Source organism: Tachypleus tridentatus, chromosome 9, assembly GCF_004210375.1.
Source record: "Tachypleus tridentatus isolate NWPU-2018 chromosome 9, ASM421037v1, whole genome shotgun sequence".
NCBI lineage: Eukaryota > Metazoa > Arthropoda > Merostomata > Xiphosura > Limulidae > Tachypleus > Tachypleus tridentatus.
This window is the reverse complement of record NC_134833.1, coordinates 24,892,663-24,911,245: the sequence shown is the minus strand read 5'-3', so window position 1 is coordinate 24,911,245 and position 18,583 is coordinate 24,892,663. Positions and strand designations below refer to the sequence as shown.

The 18,583-nt window shown below is 32.9% G+C and overlaps 1 protein-coding gene across 17 annotated transcripts in view; it reads left to right on the top strand.

The window, feature by feature from the left end:
* The window catches only part of LOC143224875 (cytosolic endo-beta-N-acetylglucosaminidase-like), a 40,036-nt gene that overhangs the window by 11,495 nt on the left and 9,958 nt on the right, over positions 1-18,583 (top strand). For 12 of the 17 annotated variants that reach the window (XM_076453270.1, XM_076453275.1, XM_076453279.1 and 9 more), the window contains one exon: positions 183-365. The exons of 3 other annotated variants lie outside the window; for them this stretch is intronic. In XM_076453270.1, coding sequence (XP_076309385.1) covers positions 183-270 — 88 coding nt within the window. In that variant the 3' untranslated portion in view covers positions 271-365. Of the gene's footprint in view, positions 1-182; positions 366-7,817; positions 11,705-18,527; positions 18,581-18,583 lie in introns of those variants that run through there. 2 more of the 17 variants (XM_076453268.1, XM_076453266.1) reach the window with 2 other exon arrangements.

The window sequence follows — 18,583 nt, the reverse complement described above, 5'->3', positions numbered from 1 at the left end:
CTAAAGTTTATTATTTTATAAATATTTTTCCATCAACTTCTTGTACATAAAATGTAGAAATTAGTTGAAGTAAATGTTCTTGCTGATGAAGTGGGGATTAAACAACAAAATTTCATCCCACATAATGTACCTATTAAGTTATTGCATTAAAACAAGTACTTCTGTTATAACTAAATTTGTAGGCAGATTGTCAGTTTTCTTATATGCTCAAGAATCTACAAATTGTCTTTCACTGAAGTTAAAAAGCTGGAAGAAGAACAGAAGAATTGAAGGATTTTAACTTAATTTTCTTGTCGTGTAACAGTTCATGAAGTTTTAGGCTCTAAATATTGATTCTGATAATTAAAATAAAATTATTTAACTTGCTTTCTCATATTTTTTATGCTACACATTTATATGGGTAAAAATTATATCATTTAAATGTGTTAAATAAGCATTTTTTGAATTAATTTTGGTTTTAGTCTATGTATAGTGACAATATCATTTGCACAGTAATATAAATTACTGTATTACTGATACTGGTCATGAAGCACACAGCAACTGTTTGATTATAAGAATATTACAAAGGATAGAGTTGTGTCTCATAATTTTGACAATGAGAATTTATCGAGCTTTTAGTACAAATGCAAATAGTTTGTCAGCAAGAAACAAGCTCAAATGAAAGATTTCTGAAAATATTCTCAGAAAGACAAGAATATACTTTTTGTTTTATTTTATACAGTATTAGTGATTAAACATAATTATTTCTTTAGATAGTTTGTTTAAACTCTTGTGTAACAAATCAACTTGTGAAGCTAAACATAAGATTTAATAATCGTGCCCGATTAATACATTGATTGAAATATTCTCAGACAAAACTTTATACTAGGAATTGTACATCCAGATTTTAAAAATGTTATTCAATTCTTAGAGATAAAAATAGTTAATTATATTGGGTTTGATCGGGAAATGTAGGATATTCTCACATCTGACACCCAAGAAGATCTGACACTTGATTGAATGATTTTTGCAAATTTTTTGTAATTCTCGGAAACAAAAATAATTTAATAATTGATCATAGTTAAAGATGGTAAATCGACAGCCTGGTTTCCTGTAACTCTCGTTCTAAACATCAAAGTTCCGATTACTCCCTCAGGTGTAAATTGTGTTCTGGGTAATATAAATTTTTCGCAGGGCTCAGCAGATAGCCCAATGTGGCTTTGCTATAAGAAAACACGCACACACATACGCATCTTGGTTTATTTATACTTGACATCATTGTGTAACTTCTCATATACCGTCATTAACTGTGCTCAGTTTTTTCTGTATATTACATGTATATAAATCCCACATGAAATTTTATAAAATTATAATTTTTCTCTCGAAGAATTTGAAAATAGTGTAAAATGCATCAGTTCTCCCTTCTTAAAAAAATATAATCACTAAACTTCCGTGTGTCTGTCGTTTCTTGTTGCACTGAACAACGGTTGCATTAATCCATCTGAAATGTTTAGTGATTAGATTCATACTATAACCCAACCTTAACAGTGACCGAATAATATTTTCACGGTTATTTATTTCACCATAATATTAATATTATATTTTATTCATTACCACAACTCATTAAATCAATCAATCAATCATTTACATTACCAATCGTATTTAAAATTAGGTGTCGTCAATATAATGTACTACATAATTCGTACATAATGAATGATTCTCAAAGCAATAATACTATCATCAAACAGTAATTTCATTATCATAATCGTATATCACAAGATATACTACTTAATATATAACTACATCCAATACACTGGAATAGTGTTATAAATCAGCAGACATCCTGCTGTGCCATTGTGGTGTGTAAAAGTTCATTTTGTATATCCTCATCCTCTGTTTTCCTTCATCAGTTAAACATTCAGACTGATACAGTTGATAACTTTTAACTATCTTTAACGTAATTGGGCTTGTTTGTTTTATGATTCTTTCTACTCAGTTGCCAGCTTTATAGTGTTTACTCTTTTAACTACGGGAATGCATTACATGTTCTGAGTAAAAAGCATAGTTAGACTTGGCATTCTTCTAAGTTATTCCAATTGTTTGTTTGTTTGTTTTTTTAATTTCGCGCAAACATACACGATGGCTATCTCCGCTAGCCGTCCCTAATTTAGCAGTATAAGACTAGAGGGACGGCAGTTAGTCATCATCACCCACTGCCAACTCTTGGGCCATTCTTTTACCAACGAATAGTGGGATTGACCGTCACGTTATAACGCCCCTACTGCTGAAAGGGAGAGCATGTTGTTGTGACGGATATTTAAATCTGTAGTCTTAGAGGACGAGCAGTGAATTCTCGCTTCTGTGATGCATTCGTTTTTTGTTAGGTTGTAGTACCTTCATTTGTTTCAGTCACTATTTCTAACCAAAAATGTTGACTTGTATGTTAGTACTACTCTTCTGTTAAGTCATTTTTTGTTTAGTCGGTCTTTTAAGATCGACATTAATATGCAAGACTGAGAGTTTTGAGCGAATAATGAACGCATGAGTTATTGGATTTATGCGAAATGTTTATTTGTTATTGTAAGGAATAATGGGACTGAGCCCCCTACCTAAATATGGCAGTGCAGCTATGTCCCTAACTTGATTTAGATCTGCTGGGAATACAATTTTGCAAACACTACTGGCACACAAGAAATGGTCTGTTATTTCTTCACTTGGTGGTCCTTGTAGAACTACGCTGCTTGAAAATGGAATACGATAAAATATTAGAAGATGCTGCCCGTAGTTCATTCAATATTTTAATCTCATACATCTGTGGCTTGCATGAGCAAGTGATCACTAAATTTGAAAACTGAGCATAGTTACATTGTATTTTTAATATTCTTTTGTACCTTTCAACCCAGCTGACGATCCATCTTGCACTTTATATTCTCTACTACGGTTTTGCCATTATGAGTGCAGTTACAGCTGGAATATTTTTCACACACTTCACACGTTTACATTTACATGTAATTATCATTTGAGCGATATTTTGTTTCCGAAACAAATGAATGGAAAATACGAATCTTGCTTGAGTATGGTAACATTTCAGTTGCTCAGGAAGGCTTCAGGTTTAGCTCTGTTACATTATGGAGAATAGATACAAAATCGTTGGGCATTTACCTTTTATATATTACTTAAATGTCCCTTTAAGACTGAGAAAAATTTGTATCTCAGAGGTATGTAATAGTCTTAAAACGTAATTACATGTGAAATTACACAAGACAAATTAAGTCTGCTCTAAGATACGATAAAGAAGACAATTAATATTACGTTATTCGAATTTGTAATATTATATACAAAATGGCGTTATAAAGCAAACTAAAAATTCGTAGGCATTGTATGAAACTGCTTTAAAATTTCAGTTGATGTCTTTTTCTCAGCGACTGAAAATATTTTCTATTAAATGGAATTTAACTCGCCTTTCTTAATCTCAAATTATGTTTCTTGACTTATTGTCTTCAAAACACCGCACAGATAAATAAAAGGCCTTCATTGTATCAATGTTTCGCATGAATTTACAGTCTTCAATAAAATCACTTCTCGTGAGAATAAGTGAAGAGATTTTAACTTATCATCATAAGACAACTTCATTTTAGGGATCATCTCTTTGAATACGTGGGTGTGTATTTTCTTATAGCAAAGCCACATGGGGCTATCTGCTGAGCACACTGAGGGGAATGAACCCCTGATTTTAGCGTTGTAAATCCAAAGACATACCACTGTACTAGCGGGAGGTTCGCTTTAAATAAGTCTATATCCATTCGAATATGAAAAGAACAAAACGCTTTTACAATACTAATTAGGGTTAATCAGTGATTTATTGAAGATATAATTACCTCTTTAGATTTGTTTGTTTTTCTTGAATTTCGCACAAAGCTACTGGAGGGCTATGTGTGCTAGCCGTCCCTAATTTAGCAGTGTAAGACTAGAGGGAGGCTGCTAGTCATCACCACCCACCGCCAACTCTTGGGCTACTCTTTTACCAACGAATAGTGGGATTGACAGTCACATTATAACGCCCCCACGGTTGATAGTGCGAGCATGTTTGGCGCGACGGGGATGTGAACCCGCGACCCTCAGATTACGAGTCGCACGTCTTAACACTCTTGGCCATGCCGGACCCTTTAGATTTGTAAGTAGTATATCTGTTAGCACGTCTTAAATTAATGTTAATTTTCCGTTCAGTAAAAACTCACTGTCTCGATGGCTGAAGTCAGTGTAACCACTATGCTGATTATCTTTCTTTTTTAAGTCATGCTACTGACTGGGTTTTCATCTACTCTAAACGTGTAAGTTTGTGGAACCCAAATTATTATAACCAGAATGTATTATGTAGTACTTAATATAATAAAATGGTATTTACCAAGTATTTTTTAACTAATTAGTTGATCCAAGTTATTCAGAATACCTGAACTCCCTTAATACAGCTAAAAATACTCTAATTTTTAATGCATTCGGGAAAATTTATTAATTTATTAGTCATTTAACTTATACTAAAATAATACATATATAATTTACAAAAATAACATATATATTTTAATATTTACTGGCAATGAGTTTAGAAATTGAAATTGGTACCGATTTTCCTTAATACAGTTCAGCTAAATATTAGTCCCACACCCTATCCACTTAACAATTTCAACAAGGAAAAACATAGAATTTATTCAATATGACCTAATATGTTGTCTCCCCACCTGTAGTTAACAACCAAGAACAAGTTTCTAATTTGAGGGATAAGTCAGGTAATAAATATGCGAATTGAACACAGTCAATAAAGACCCATTTGCTCAGGGTACAGTTGCATAACAAAGCCTGGAAAAAAGTGCGTAATCACGCCTTCATAGTTGTAAGTCTCTGTTCCGCGTCTTTCATTGCTTTCTTGTTACTTTAAGGATTGTTTATGTTGTGAAAAAAGAAGAAAAAAACAAGCCGCAATGCGTTGTTATTTTTTGTGCCAAAAATAGTTAAACAATATTCAATATAACTGTTATAATTAATTTGTTAGAAACACTGAACTGCCAGTTTGGGAAATACTTACCTATAGAAAATGATAAATAGTAATAAGAAAAAATCAGTTTCACCATCCGTAACTGTCGGATCATCAACGAGAAGAAGATAATTTAATGGAAGAAGGATTTCAATTGGTTAACGCGATCTAAATCTTCAAGCGTTTTGAAATTGCGCTTCTATTTCCCACAGTGTGTTCTTCTCTTTATCTTTTACCTCTACTTTATTAGCATATACTTTAATTTCTCCTCCATCCTACATACTATATATAAAAATTGCACATCTTTATTACTAGGTTCCTTAAAAGTATAGGGGCGACTCACATTCCTAAATAAAATCGACCACACATTGCACTCGTTACATCTAACAAACTATGAACACTTTACTCCTACTAGTCTTAACCACTGGATTTGTACTTGTGGTTTTAAAATAAGTAAGCAGTACCAAATGTCAGTGTTCTGTTTTTTAAACACTGTTACTGTTAAGACGAATGTTTAAGAAACAATTGCCCGGCATGACCAGGTGGTTAAGGCTCTTGACTTGTAATCTGAGGGTCACGGGTTTGAATCCCCGCCGCATTAAACATGTTCGTTGTTTCAACCGTGGGGGCATTATAAGTGATGGTTAATCCTACAATTCATTGATAAATGAGTAGCCCAAGAGTTGACGGTGGGTGGTGATGACTAAGTTTCTTCCCTCTAGTCTTACACTGCTAACTTAGGGACGGTTAATGCAGATAGTTTTCATGTAAATTTACACGAAAATTGTAACAAACCGACAAAGAATCAATTATTAAGAACGCATTTACATTAAAATGCTTTACAATAAATTCATGAATAAATATACCATTATTATGTCTGTGGGACCCGAATCTGGATAGCATTTTTATTTCAACATATTGACCACGATAATCAGCATAAAAATATGCAATACTGTCCACACTACAGCCCATGTAGTACATCTTGGTTTTAAGTCCACGTTCAACAGTTCTTGGTGAATTTTCTTATTTTGAGACTATGTGGAGGTTGTCCTAATGGATCAAAATGTGCTTCTTTTTATTTCAACTAAAGTAAACACAGACCCAGTGACAACTGCTTTCATTACTGAGGTCCAAGATGATGATGTATAATTGTTTTTCTGCATGGTCAGGTAGCTAATCACCGCTAAAGATGTCCCCCAAACTATTTTCTTGTAAATAAACATTGTGAGAGTATCAAATAAGTCTAAATGAGTTCATTGTTTTCTTGATGTCAGTTACGAGGTTTCTATCCTTATCGATTTCTAAAACTGACTGATATTATTCATATGCTAGAACATTTATAGTATTGAGTAAGGCACTACCACGATGTATTTTAATTCATAAATGTCTGTTTCACCAACTTAAAGTGAGAATCTCCAAAAGATTGGTAGAGTGTTAGATAAAAACAAGTGTGTATCCTCCAGATTATTCATCATATCTTATATCATTTCCTTAATCTTGAAATTGTTTTCCTGTTCCACTATATGTTTTATAGAATTCTTGTTCCGTTGACTCTAATTCCATAAACGGCATCTTATACATCAAGCAAGAAACTACTGTATGGTCCCTTAATATTAAATCTGTATAGTTAGTCTTCATTTTCTTAAACATTTGCTTCCATATTTCATGATTTTGTATCCTTGAGCCTCAAGTTGTTTCTATTACTAACTTGTGCTGTTTATAATAAACCATATGGATCTATTTAGAACTACGTTCTTTATGCCATTATCATAACATTTACTATAGCCATGGTAGAAGTATGTTTTATTCCATACAGAAACCAACTTCTCAGTAATTTAGGATTTGCTTTTCACCATCGTTAAGAGCAAGTTGGATTTTTGTACATAATATAACAAGTACTTGGTTGTAAGGTATCCATGATTAGGTGTGAAAAACTATCGAATTTGATGATATAAACCTCCATCTGAATAAAACCAAATATTAAGAAACTGGTCACGTACTTAGGAGAAACTACATCATAGATTGTGAGCAATTCTTTCCTCAATTGAAGACAGCACCACAGAAATATATCTATATTTGATCGATAGTATCTAGATAAAGATAAAAAACTAAAAATGCGAATTTCGACACAATTTTCAAGAAAACAACAAAAATTAATAGGAACCAACATTGACAGTTTTTCTCTTACCTGTGCATCTGTTTTTTGAAAGTCTCTTTGTACTCTTCCTCTCATTGCTGAAAGTGACAATCCAGGAACTTTTGTCTTATGAATATTAACATGATGTCAGGAGAGTGAAAACGGCCATTCAGTATAGGTTCTCAATATTTTTCACTTGAGTTTATATTGGAAAGGTAAGAGAAATATCCTTTCTGTAGTTCTTCTTATCCAATATTTTGAAAAACAATAATAAAAACATAGGTATATACTCGCAATTGGCAATTATCCAAATTCTGAAACTTTTGAGAACGATAAGCGTGTTTTTTTCCCATCATTTATTATAATTTCGAGCTTCATTTCTTGGCGACTAAAATAATTTAAGGTGAAGTGTCTGTCTAACTCTTTCATATTATGTGCTATAGCTGTATAATTCGCACCTTCTTTGTAAACAAAGAATTGACAGAATTCGTCGAATAAATTACAATTTGGTTCCATGATCTCTTTCGAAAACAAAACAAACAAAAACCAGTGTGTATTTGACGAACCATTTTTCTGATACTAACGACAAAAGTACTTACGTGCTAGTAGAAATTATCAAAGATATCGTTTGCTTACTATTTTTTGATTCATGTCTCTTTTAATATTTTGCAGATTTACAACATTTGTTACAACTACTACAAACTAGGGGTTCAACTCTCAAGCCTTCATCATTTTACAAACATTAAAATAATCAGAAGAATTATGCTTATTTAAATGCTCAAATGCGTTGTCACATTGTGAACAGTAATAATTTGAACCGAGGAAATTTTTCATTGATGTTACAACACTGAAAGACGAGTTTGTACCATAAGTATATTTTTCTTAACTGAAGAACCTCTACATGCTGCACGATTGAAATTTTCTGAAAATGCTAAATCTATTTAAAAATTATGTTGACTTTCAAATCTAGAAACATCTTCTATGCTATTGTATGTTGCGTCTTTTCAGAGCAATGTTAAGACGGGTACTATAGGAAAGGGTTATTGTTTATAGCAATCACTGATCATTTTTCAAGTCGATGAAAACCAATTTCTCAAATTTAAGTGGAAGTGAATCGATCTTTCTATATTCTGAGCTTACTGAAACTTATTCAACTGCTAACATTATGTTGGGCACTGTATATAATAACTGTAAGCTAACTGAGTGACAGAATATAAATTTACTGTTTTTTAACACTATGTAACAGATTAAGATGTAAGATACTGAAATAGATATCAAGAACTGAAAGTATTACTCAGATTATACGAATACAAAGTCAACATTACCTTCAAGCGTTTTATATATATCAGTGACAACGTGGCAATATTCTATATTATAACATTCAAGGTTTAGCTAGGACTAAAAGCCAAATGGTTTTTCTAAATTTAACAACTATCGTAGATATTTTCTAAACCAAGTTGGAAAGTGTTCTTAAACATAACACTCGACAAGCTCTAATCACCTTTCTCTTCTTAGTTTTAAGGCTGTTTGAAGTACGTACAATAACAACATCGATATTTCCACAGTAGTTTGTGTACTGTATAATCACTGTTTCTATAAGTGTATGACTTTTGTAACTCTTGAAAGTCTCCAAAGTCTATGCATGGAGAATCTAAAAATTCATGTAAATTAATATTTTATATAACAGTAAAGTTAAACAAAAAATCGTTCATTTATTATGTTTAGTTGTAAGGTGATGACATTTTTTCATGATAATAACTGTCACATTCAAATAATATACAAGTTTTACTAAAGCTAGCGGAAACAACAAGTATCCTACAGGACAATGTCTTAAAGAAGTTATGAATAGTATAGAAATTTATTCCATTGTTCCACAAGATTTGTGTTACCACTGAAGATTAGTGGTATGTTTACCAGTGATCAACATCTAATAACATAAGACACTCTCCAAGTTTAATTCAACTGTGATCTTGTAAAGAAAAAGGATGAATATATAGTGAGACGTTCATTTAAGATTTTAGTTGTAACAAACTGTATTCATACATGTTAAAATACGGAAAATAATAGTTTCAAGTTAAGAAATTGATGAAGTCATCATACATGGAAGTATAGTCACACTATCACAGCGCATTTATTAAAATCCTAGAGACAGCTGTTAAAATAATGATTTCAATATAGTTAAATTTAAACACTGATCATTGATCATGTGAAAGTACAGTATCCACTTTTGTAAAATGATTGTAAGATAACGCCATGAAGTATCATGTGTAACTAAAATATTTTCTCAAGTAAAAGCATAAAGTCAAGCTACTGAAAGTGTAAGTTTAACTATTGCATAATATTTAAAAATGTTTTTGATGACGTAATCTCATGTGGAAAGAAAATAAAAACAATGTATATGCAGACTTCATTATCACGATGGGTAGTTACAAACTATCGCTGAATGATCAACTTCCATAGTTTCAAGACATTGATCTTCTCCATGACTTTGTAAGATTTTTATATGAGTGCAGACCAATTCAAACAATTACATAAAAAATGGCTAAAACTCTGGGTTGGACAACACATACGTTGAAAAGTGATTTTATCACACTTACTCTATAAAACAACATTTATTTGGCTCTGATTTCAGAACTGCTTTACCGTCTTTCTTTATAGCATCCATATTTTTATTTTCAACTCTTGACATAATTGATAACTTTAATGATACATCAAACTGCTTCTCAAAATGTACATTTCTGGCACTTTGAATTAAATTATTTTTGTTTGTTTTTTAATGCAAAGTTTCACAATTGGTTAAACGTGCTCTTTCACTAATATTAAAATTCGGTGTTTTTGGTACATGATTCTCTCATACTAACTACTCAGCCATGAATGTTATGGAGTGAAAGCCTTTTCTCAAGATGGCATAGCATGACGTAAGTAACTTGCTTGTTATCATATGTTAGTATTAGGCATATTGTATCTTTTAATAATCCACTTTATTGATGAGTGAAACACGTCAGATGCAACAGATATGTCGAAATTAAAGTGGTTTGAATATTATTGTTATACATTATTCTAACTGTTGAAAGTTTTCATGGGGCTAGATATAGAATATAGTATTATAAATGTAATAGGTTTAACATTTATTTCTGACAGTAAGTACAGTAATATAATCTCGCTTTGCCAGCTTGATGCGCAAGTTAATTCACCCATGATTTGTGACTGATGTTTATAATCAACAAGAAGTTGAACAAACCATCACTTATATTGAGATTAATACAATTTTAAGTTTTTGATATTTTCACTGTAAATGTTTACTGTAGGTTATCTTTTGTACCACGTAATGCTTTCTGTTAAAATTTTACAAAGAACAATTCATTCGAACTTCTATGGTGGATTTAACATTTGGGAAACATAACAGGAGTTTATCTAATAGATAGTGATGTTGATTTCAGAAGTGTGACTATTAGCAGGAGAAAAGGTATGCGTGTTCTAATTAAACTGGCCTGGCATGGCCAAGCGCGTAAGGCGTGCGACTCGTAATCTGAGGGTCGCAGGTTCGCATCCCTGTCATACTAGACATGCTCGCCCTCCCAGCCGTGGGGGTGTATAATGTGATGGTCAATCCCACTATTCGTTGGTAAAAGAGTAGCCCAAGAGTTGGCAGTGGGTGGTGATGACTAGCTGCCTTCCCTCTAGTCTTACACTGCAAAATTAGGGACGGCTAGCACAGATAGCCCTCGTGTAGCTTTGTGCGAAATTCCAAAACAAACAAACAAACAAATCTAATTAAACTACGTTAATGACAACATCCGGAGATAATCCAGGCAACAACTTCCCAAACTCATACACGCAATACCTCAAGTCCTCATTCATCAATGTTCTGTAGTCTAATTATTTAGGTTTATGTACACTCATAAAACAAAAAAAGGAAGAAAAAAAGAATTTTGTTCATTGAACCACTAACCAACCAGTACTCGCTATTCGTGTTATTACGTGCCCATGCTTTTCTTATTGGGCAGAACTGTTGTACACTTTTATTCTTACTAGTTCAGAAAACTGAATGTCGTATCTTAATCGCTACACACTATAAAACGTAATACAGTTATAACACTAAATAAATAACAACGAACATGCGTATAATTCATTTTGAATTCGTAGGCGGCTATGTATGCAGCCTACACAAACTTCCTATACCGAGTACCTATTGGACGGATATCAATCAACTGACAGGTCCATTGATATCACTTTGTCTCTGCATTTATATGCTTCTAACGGTAAACTAACAAGTCATGTGATTAGTCTTATTCTTAATAGGTACAAAACTACAGAATGGAATATACAGGAATACCTCGCATAGTGCGGTTGCTGCGTTGGAAAAACTACCGCATTGTTTGAATCAGCACTGAATGGGGGAATAGTTTCAACAGGAAAAATAATGATACGTGGGTATCATAAGGAATTTCTTCATAGTAGAAATAATTAAGCCTGATTAGTTAGAAAAAAACACAAATAGTTATGAGGTAAAATAAAAACGATATTAATTGATAATCTTTATTTTGAAACATTAAAACGATAAATTTTATTTTGAAAAAATGAAAAGTGTAATAAATTTACTGTTTAATGAAAATCTATCAAAACTTAGTTGCACCATATTCTTTTTCTTCATTTCTTCGTAGTGTTCTCAGTCTGGATCATGATTCATAATTAAGTCTGTAGCAGTTTCCACTGCCCGAAACATTTTTTATCAAGCTCCTGTAAGAGAAATTATTCTTTCTGCTCTTCACTAGCACTTTCATTACACTCTGGAGTTTCGTCTTCAGGCTTGGCATGGCCTAGCGCGTTAAGGCGTGCGCTTCGTAATCTGAGGGTCACGGGTTCGCGCCAAACATGCTCGTCCTCCCAGCCGTGGAGGCGTTATAATGCGACAGTCAATCCCACTTTCGTTGGTAAAAGAGTAGCCCAAGAGTTGGCGGTGGGTGGTGATGACTAGCTGCCTTCCCTCTCATCTTACACTGCTAAATTAGGGACGGCTAGCAAAGATGTCCCTCGAGTAGCTTTGTGTGAAATTCTAACAACAAACAAACAAACTTTCGACTTCTTTCTGATATGCACAATCTTAGTCTAAATTAAAGAGCGTATCGTTGTCGAGAGCTTGAGAATGTGCATAAATGCACTCTCGAACATTATCCACTTCCAAAGACTGAAATTCAATATTGTGTCCAATTTTGACGACGTCTTCCGAAACATCCCTAATTTCGGACTCAAAGCCACAGGAATGGCTTGCACAATCAGACAAAACGTTCTCCCATGCCGCTCTCTTGTTACTTTTGTTAACTTGGAGCCACGCTTCTTGATGCTTTTGATAGCATTTCTGATGTTGTAATTTTTCTAGGATTCAGTCAAATATAGTGCAGCTTCTCCAGTTGTAGCCTTTATTGCTTGAGAAAAAGTTCGTTTCAAATAATAAGCTTTAAGCGTCGCAATGACACCTTGATCCACTGGTTGCAGTGGAGGTGTTGCATTGGATGGAAGAAAGTGAATTTTGACATTTTCGTTAGAGCCACAAAGTCCCAATAGATGGCCTGGTGCATGACCTAATAACAAGAAAGCTTTAAAGTCCAAGTTGTTGTTTTTTTCAGTAACGTTCTACTGTAGAACAAAAGTAACTTTTTAATCAGTTATCAAACAAAGTTTTCGTAATCCATACTTTTTATTTGATCGCCAAACAACTTGAAGAGTCTTCTTTGCACAGCCGCTCAGTGTTCGGGGGGTTTCCACACGATTCACAAGCATGGATTTTAATTTAAAATCGCCAGATGCATTTCCGATTAACAAAAGTGTCAAACAATCTTTTGAGATTGTGTGAACTGGGAAAGTGAGTTTCTCGTCATCAATAAATGTTTGAAATGTATTTAGGATGTTTTAGAGATTAGGTAAATAATATGAGATTTTGAAGATGAAGAATTGTTCTCTTAATCCTAACATGAAATCCCTTTACATTCAGACTACTAACGAAACAGACACTATTTTCGCAAACACATTTCTAGTAACAGTATTTCATTAAACAATCTGTAATATTTACTAAAAGTATACCAAATTTTGCAAAAATACATATGCTGTATCAAAGGTTATAGCACAAACACTTAATATGTGGAAAAGTGTGGACAAACTCGTGTATGTTATACCAAGCCAAGAAGTGAAAGTGTTAACTAAGTTCGTGACCCCAAATTGGCCTTTATTGTGTCCATTCTATAACTTATTTGTTTTGTTCATCTATACTAAATATCAAAAACTTTCAGTAGTCATCAGGAACCATTTTTTAGAGAAAAATACAGAATTTTTAATCAAGTATTTTCAATAAGTATTTCTCCATGAACATATGGTGTCAAAGTGTTGGCTGCTCGGAGTGCAAAACGAATTTTATGTTAAAATTAGAAAGTGCTTCCACTTATCTGAAAAAATCCGAAATTTCATTTCCATAACCTCTTAAAATCTCCTAACAAAATTTTAAATGCTTTTATCAGTAAAACATTATATTTTATCTGTCATTTTCTCTACTGTAACTTTATATGAGGTTGTCCCATTTGACTGATCTTGTGACCACCAAATAAAAAAATCAATATGTACTTAAATTACATTTTTCTTTCTAGAATAACTTCAGATTGTAACATGAAACATTTCTTTATTCTAAATATCTTGAAATGTACAACAGTATATATCTGTTTATACTTATAGTTTTATTGTCCTTTTGAATCATATTTAACTGATATTCTGTCCATAAAATTTGTAATTTACTTGGTAAATGTGAAGATCAAATTACCCTACTGAATCACATAAGACTGCTTATGAGTTGCTTGCAAGCATACCTCATAAAAATTATTATTTCTTATTTTATGTACTCTAACCTAAAAAGGTTATAATCAGCTAAGCTCATTGATGTGTTTGCATGGGAATAAAGTTTGAACTGCAAGTGAAAATAGACAATTCTCAATACAGAAAACAATTTATCTCATTTGATAGATTAAAACCTTCGCTTCCTATCGAATATAAAAATATAGTATTAAACACGGAGAAAATTAATGGCAATTTTGAAAAACATGATTTGATGGGTCAGTGTGAATGTGGGGTATGATTTCCTATTTTGTAGCACTGTAACTAAATAAAATTAAGCTATAAAAATTAGTCATTGCCTCAATACTGTTAATATCATAAGCAATATATTTCAAATTTAATATTTCTTGGAGGTATGGTAAATACATTAGAGAAGAAGGATGTCAAGAAGAAAAGTCACAATTCTTGTACTAATGTTGCCTTGTAAAATTAAGGACTGAAACCTGATGTGTTACTAAAATTTGGATTATAAACTGTGTTTCTATGACAAACGTATTTATATACCAAGATAAAAAAGTAGTTCAATTAAATTTAAAATGTAACTCACTAAAACATCATGACATTCACAGAAAAAAATTAAACAAGGGTGGAAATATACAGAACAGAAAAGTTAAAGGTCTCTTTCCTGGTAATTAGTCAGGAACTTAATAATAAATTATAATACAAGCAAGTCCTGATATCTGACTTTGGATCTGACTATTCAATAAACACACCTGATAGCCACACACTTAACATCTTGAAACGAAGATCCCAAATGATGAAAATTACAGAGAAAGAAAATGATTACTTAATAGACATACAATCACAGTATTACATCTTATGCTGTGTTTAAAATATATTTCTCTGTAACTGACTACTTTTATATCTAGCTCTGAAATATAATGAGCAATTTTACTTGACATTGAGGTTTGTCTTGTAAAAATCTTTGATAATCTGAAACAAGACATTTCTTTCTCTTCAAAGCTCATACAAATGCAAAAATGACAGCATTTGCAAAATATGAAATGCCAAAGGAAAAGAAACTGTAGGTGCCCAAAACCCTTCAATTGTCTCTCAACTACAGAATTAGCATACAATTTCAAGAAGTTAGGTCATTCTAAAGCTGTGAAAAAAAAAATCTTCAGAAAAATATGTGGATGTCTTAGGAATAGTAAATGGAGAATTGTACCTTTATTAATTTATAACATGTCTTAGGAATATTAAATGGAGAATTGTACCTTTATTAATTTATAACATGTGTTTGTTAATTTAGAATTATGCACAAAGCTACTCAATAGACTATCTGTGCTCTGTCCACCATGGGTATTGAAACCTGGTATTTTGCAGTGATTCTGCAAACATACTGCTGTTCCATTGGGAGACATGTTTGTGAATTTGTTCAACCAATGTTGAAATCTAGTCTACAACGTTAAGAGAGAAACTACAGAAAGTGAAGTTATAAAGGACTTTCTGTAGCATAATCGTAATTATAATAACCCACCAGGAAGACTAACAGGTAAGTACAAGAACCACTGTCAGTCACCTGAAGTTGGCCTTTCTAGTCCTGGTTCGGAGCTATGAGTAGGAATCGCGAGAGCCATTGCAATTGACACAATGTGGGTCTGTTTCACACTCATATGCATCCTGGTCTTTTCCACCACAACGAGCACATGTCAGGGAACTACAACATGACATCTTTGAGTGACCAAACCTCTGACACTGGAAATATCGGGGAGGGTTTGGAATGTACAGCCATACCCTGCAATTAAGATAACCTGCCTTGATGGTGGCAGGTGCACGTGGTGATGTAAATCTCAGAATGAGGATATTGGTCAGCAATGTAACTCCATCTTTGTGAGTGGAGATACGCCTCACTGTAGGAAACCCCTTGAGTGGAGAAATCAGTGAGAATCTCTTATGTTTCCATCAATATGTTAACAGATCAAAGTTTCCTTACTCACTTTGGTGAGCCAGCAAATCCCTCCAGTCCCTTCTGAATAAAAAAAGGGGAACATTTGCCCTAAAGGTTTCTCTGAAAGAGAATGTAGGATAAGAAAATGAGGTACAACAGGTGGTACAGGTGTTGAAGATTGCTCCTCAGAAATATCAAGACGTGATCGTTTACTTATTGAATGTTTTTCCACTATTTTATTTGATTTTTGTTTTTGAGGATCCATAAGAAAAAAGGAAATTTCGGTGCTCTCTGACCCCACTCACCATAGAGCCCTATGAGGAGATGCACTACATTGTCAAGCAAGGACAATGCAGAAACACCAGAATCAGACACAATGCCCACAACACCTTTTGAGAACTTCCAACACTGGTACTTGGTTGACCTTAGCCCAAGGGAGCTATGCAATTGACCCAAGGAGGGGCCACCCCAAGGTCACCTGTATATAGGAATTCAAAGCTAAGGTGGTGTGTTAGAGTTGGACCCCTCAACCACCAGGATACTCTCCTCCCCTTCATGGGTTGTCACGCACGGCAAACACGCGAGTAGATGTTTAGATCTCAGAGAAGGTAAACTGAAAGAACAGAACCTTCCCTCAGAGGTCCCCTCACCAAGTAAAGGAATCCACACCGAGGGGAATAAAACATTGACTACAAGTTAAAAAACAACAACAATGGAGAAGGAAGGCCAATCATAAATATGAATACAGAATACCTATTGTTTTCACTCCAAAATATATAGAAAAAAAGAGACTTGTATGTAAAAAAGGACAAACATTTACCTAACAATAGTTTTGCTGACAGTATTGTTGGTTATAATTAATTTATGTATATTTTGTCTCTACATGAATTAAAACTTCTTTTATTTATTTGTGTTACTTGAATATGATACATTTAACAATAATGTTCGATACTTACAGATACGAGTTACATTTGAACCAATTTGATATTATTTTACTATTACTACTGTACACTCTTAAAACATAAAAAAGGCTTGTGTAATGTCTTCTCAAACACTAAAAAAATTGTCATAATTTGTGACCAAATACAACTGAATCCAGCATGCATGGAACTGGTCCAATCGACTGACCCAATATTGAAAAAGGAATACTTTATAAAATTCAAAATCTATCATATGTATGTGCAAAAAACATAGTAAGCTTTCAGTAAAACAAAAGTCTGTTATGCACAAAAAACTAGATGATTTACAAAGATATGTCTGCAAATTGATTATACCTGTTTGACTTAGATTAACATATCAAAGCACAAGTCAATGCTCGTGTAAAAAATAAGGTTTCGTTTTTGTCATTGCATAATCTCCATATTGTATTTAAACAGCTTCTGAAATGCATACCTAAAGGTTTTGTAAATACTATCATATATATTGCATCTGTTACTTACTTTCACCTACCACAAAATGTTTCTAAATCAGTAATAAAGTATAAAATAAACACATATTTAATAACTGACATCAAATACACTACACTATGTTAAATTGTACTCTCTAAAATGTCAACAAACATGAGCTTTGACATATACATATACAAATAGGCCTAATGTGAAAACATTTACAGGAATGAAGACAATATCTAAAAATACTATCATGAACTTCTAAAACTGTGACTTATGTCGATGTCTTTTAAACTTTCCACTAAATTATGTTGTTCATTGGTACAGAAGTTACATTTAAATCACATTATCACAGAAGCATAAATTATTCCTCATGTAACTAAACTTTACTTCTATTCATCTCTAAAGCTGTTCTCTATTAGTAGCTCTTACCCTTTTATGGTCTTGCACCATATGATGAGACTTCAAATACAAAAACAAACCATAAAAGAAACAAGAATTGGTTAATTGTATTCTTAATGGATGACAATTTCTTAACAAGTAAGAGCCTATACTTTGAGATAACTAAAGAATTCCTGACATATTGATCAGTGTATAATTATATTGAGAAATGTGCTATATTTTGTGGAGCTATAATACCCCCCAAAAAATTTACTCATTGAAGAATATACAACTTTACACTGTGACAACAGTAAAGAGAAATAAACAGAATTACAAATTTTGACTGTTTAATATATTCTAATTACATATATCAAAAGTGAAGATTTATAAAAAAAATTATTTGCAGTGAGAAAAATAACAACAGGAAGTTACTCTGTAAAACACATTGTGTATTTTATCCACCAATTTTTGGGTCACCACAGCAAGTGAAGGTGATAAAAGAAGTTCATTGCTCATTCAACACAAGACTACCTTGCTTATTTATACTTCATGGAGTTTTTTCTTACAGATGTAATACTGAGTCACAGTCCAGTCATGATTGAAATGTTCTGCAGTTTTTTAACAAGGTATAACAAATTAAAAGTATATAAAATTGCTCACTATTCAAAATTGAGACAGCAATGTAATACTGCGGTTTGACATAACAATACAGTACAGATATAATCCTGTAATGTAATACTGCAGTTTGACATAACAATACAGTACAGATATAATCCTCAAAAATCTTATCCAGTCAATACAATTTTTTGTCATATTTCATGTAATGTGTGATTTTACTGACAGAGCTTGTTGAGGAGAACAAGATTCAACATGAAGATACCACAGAAAAAAGCTGCATA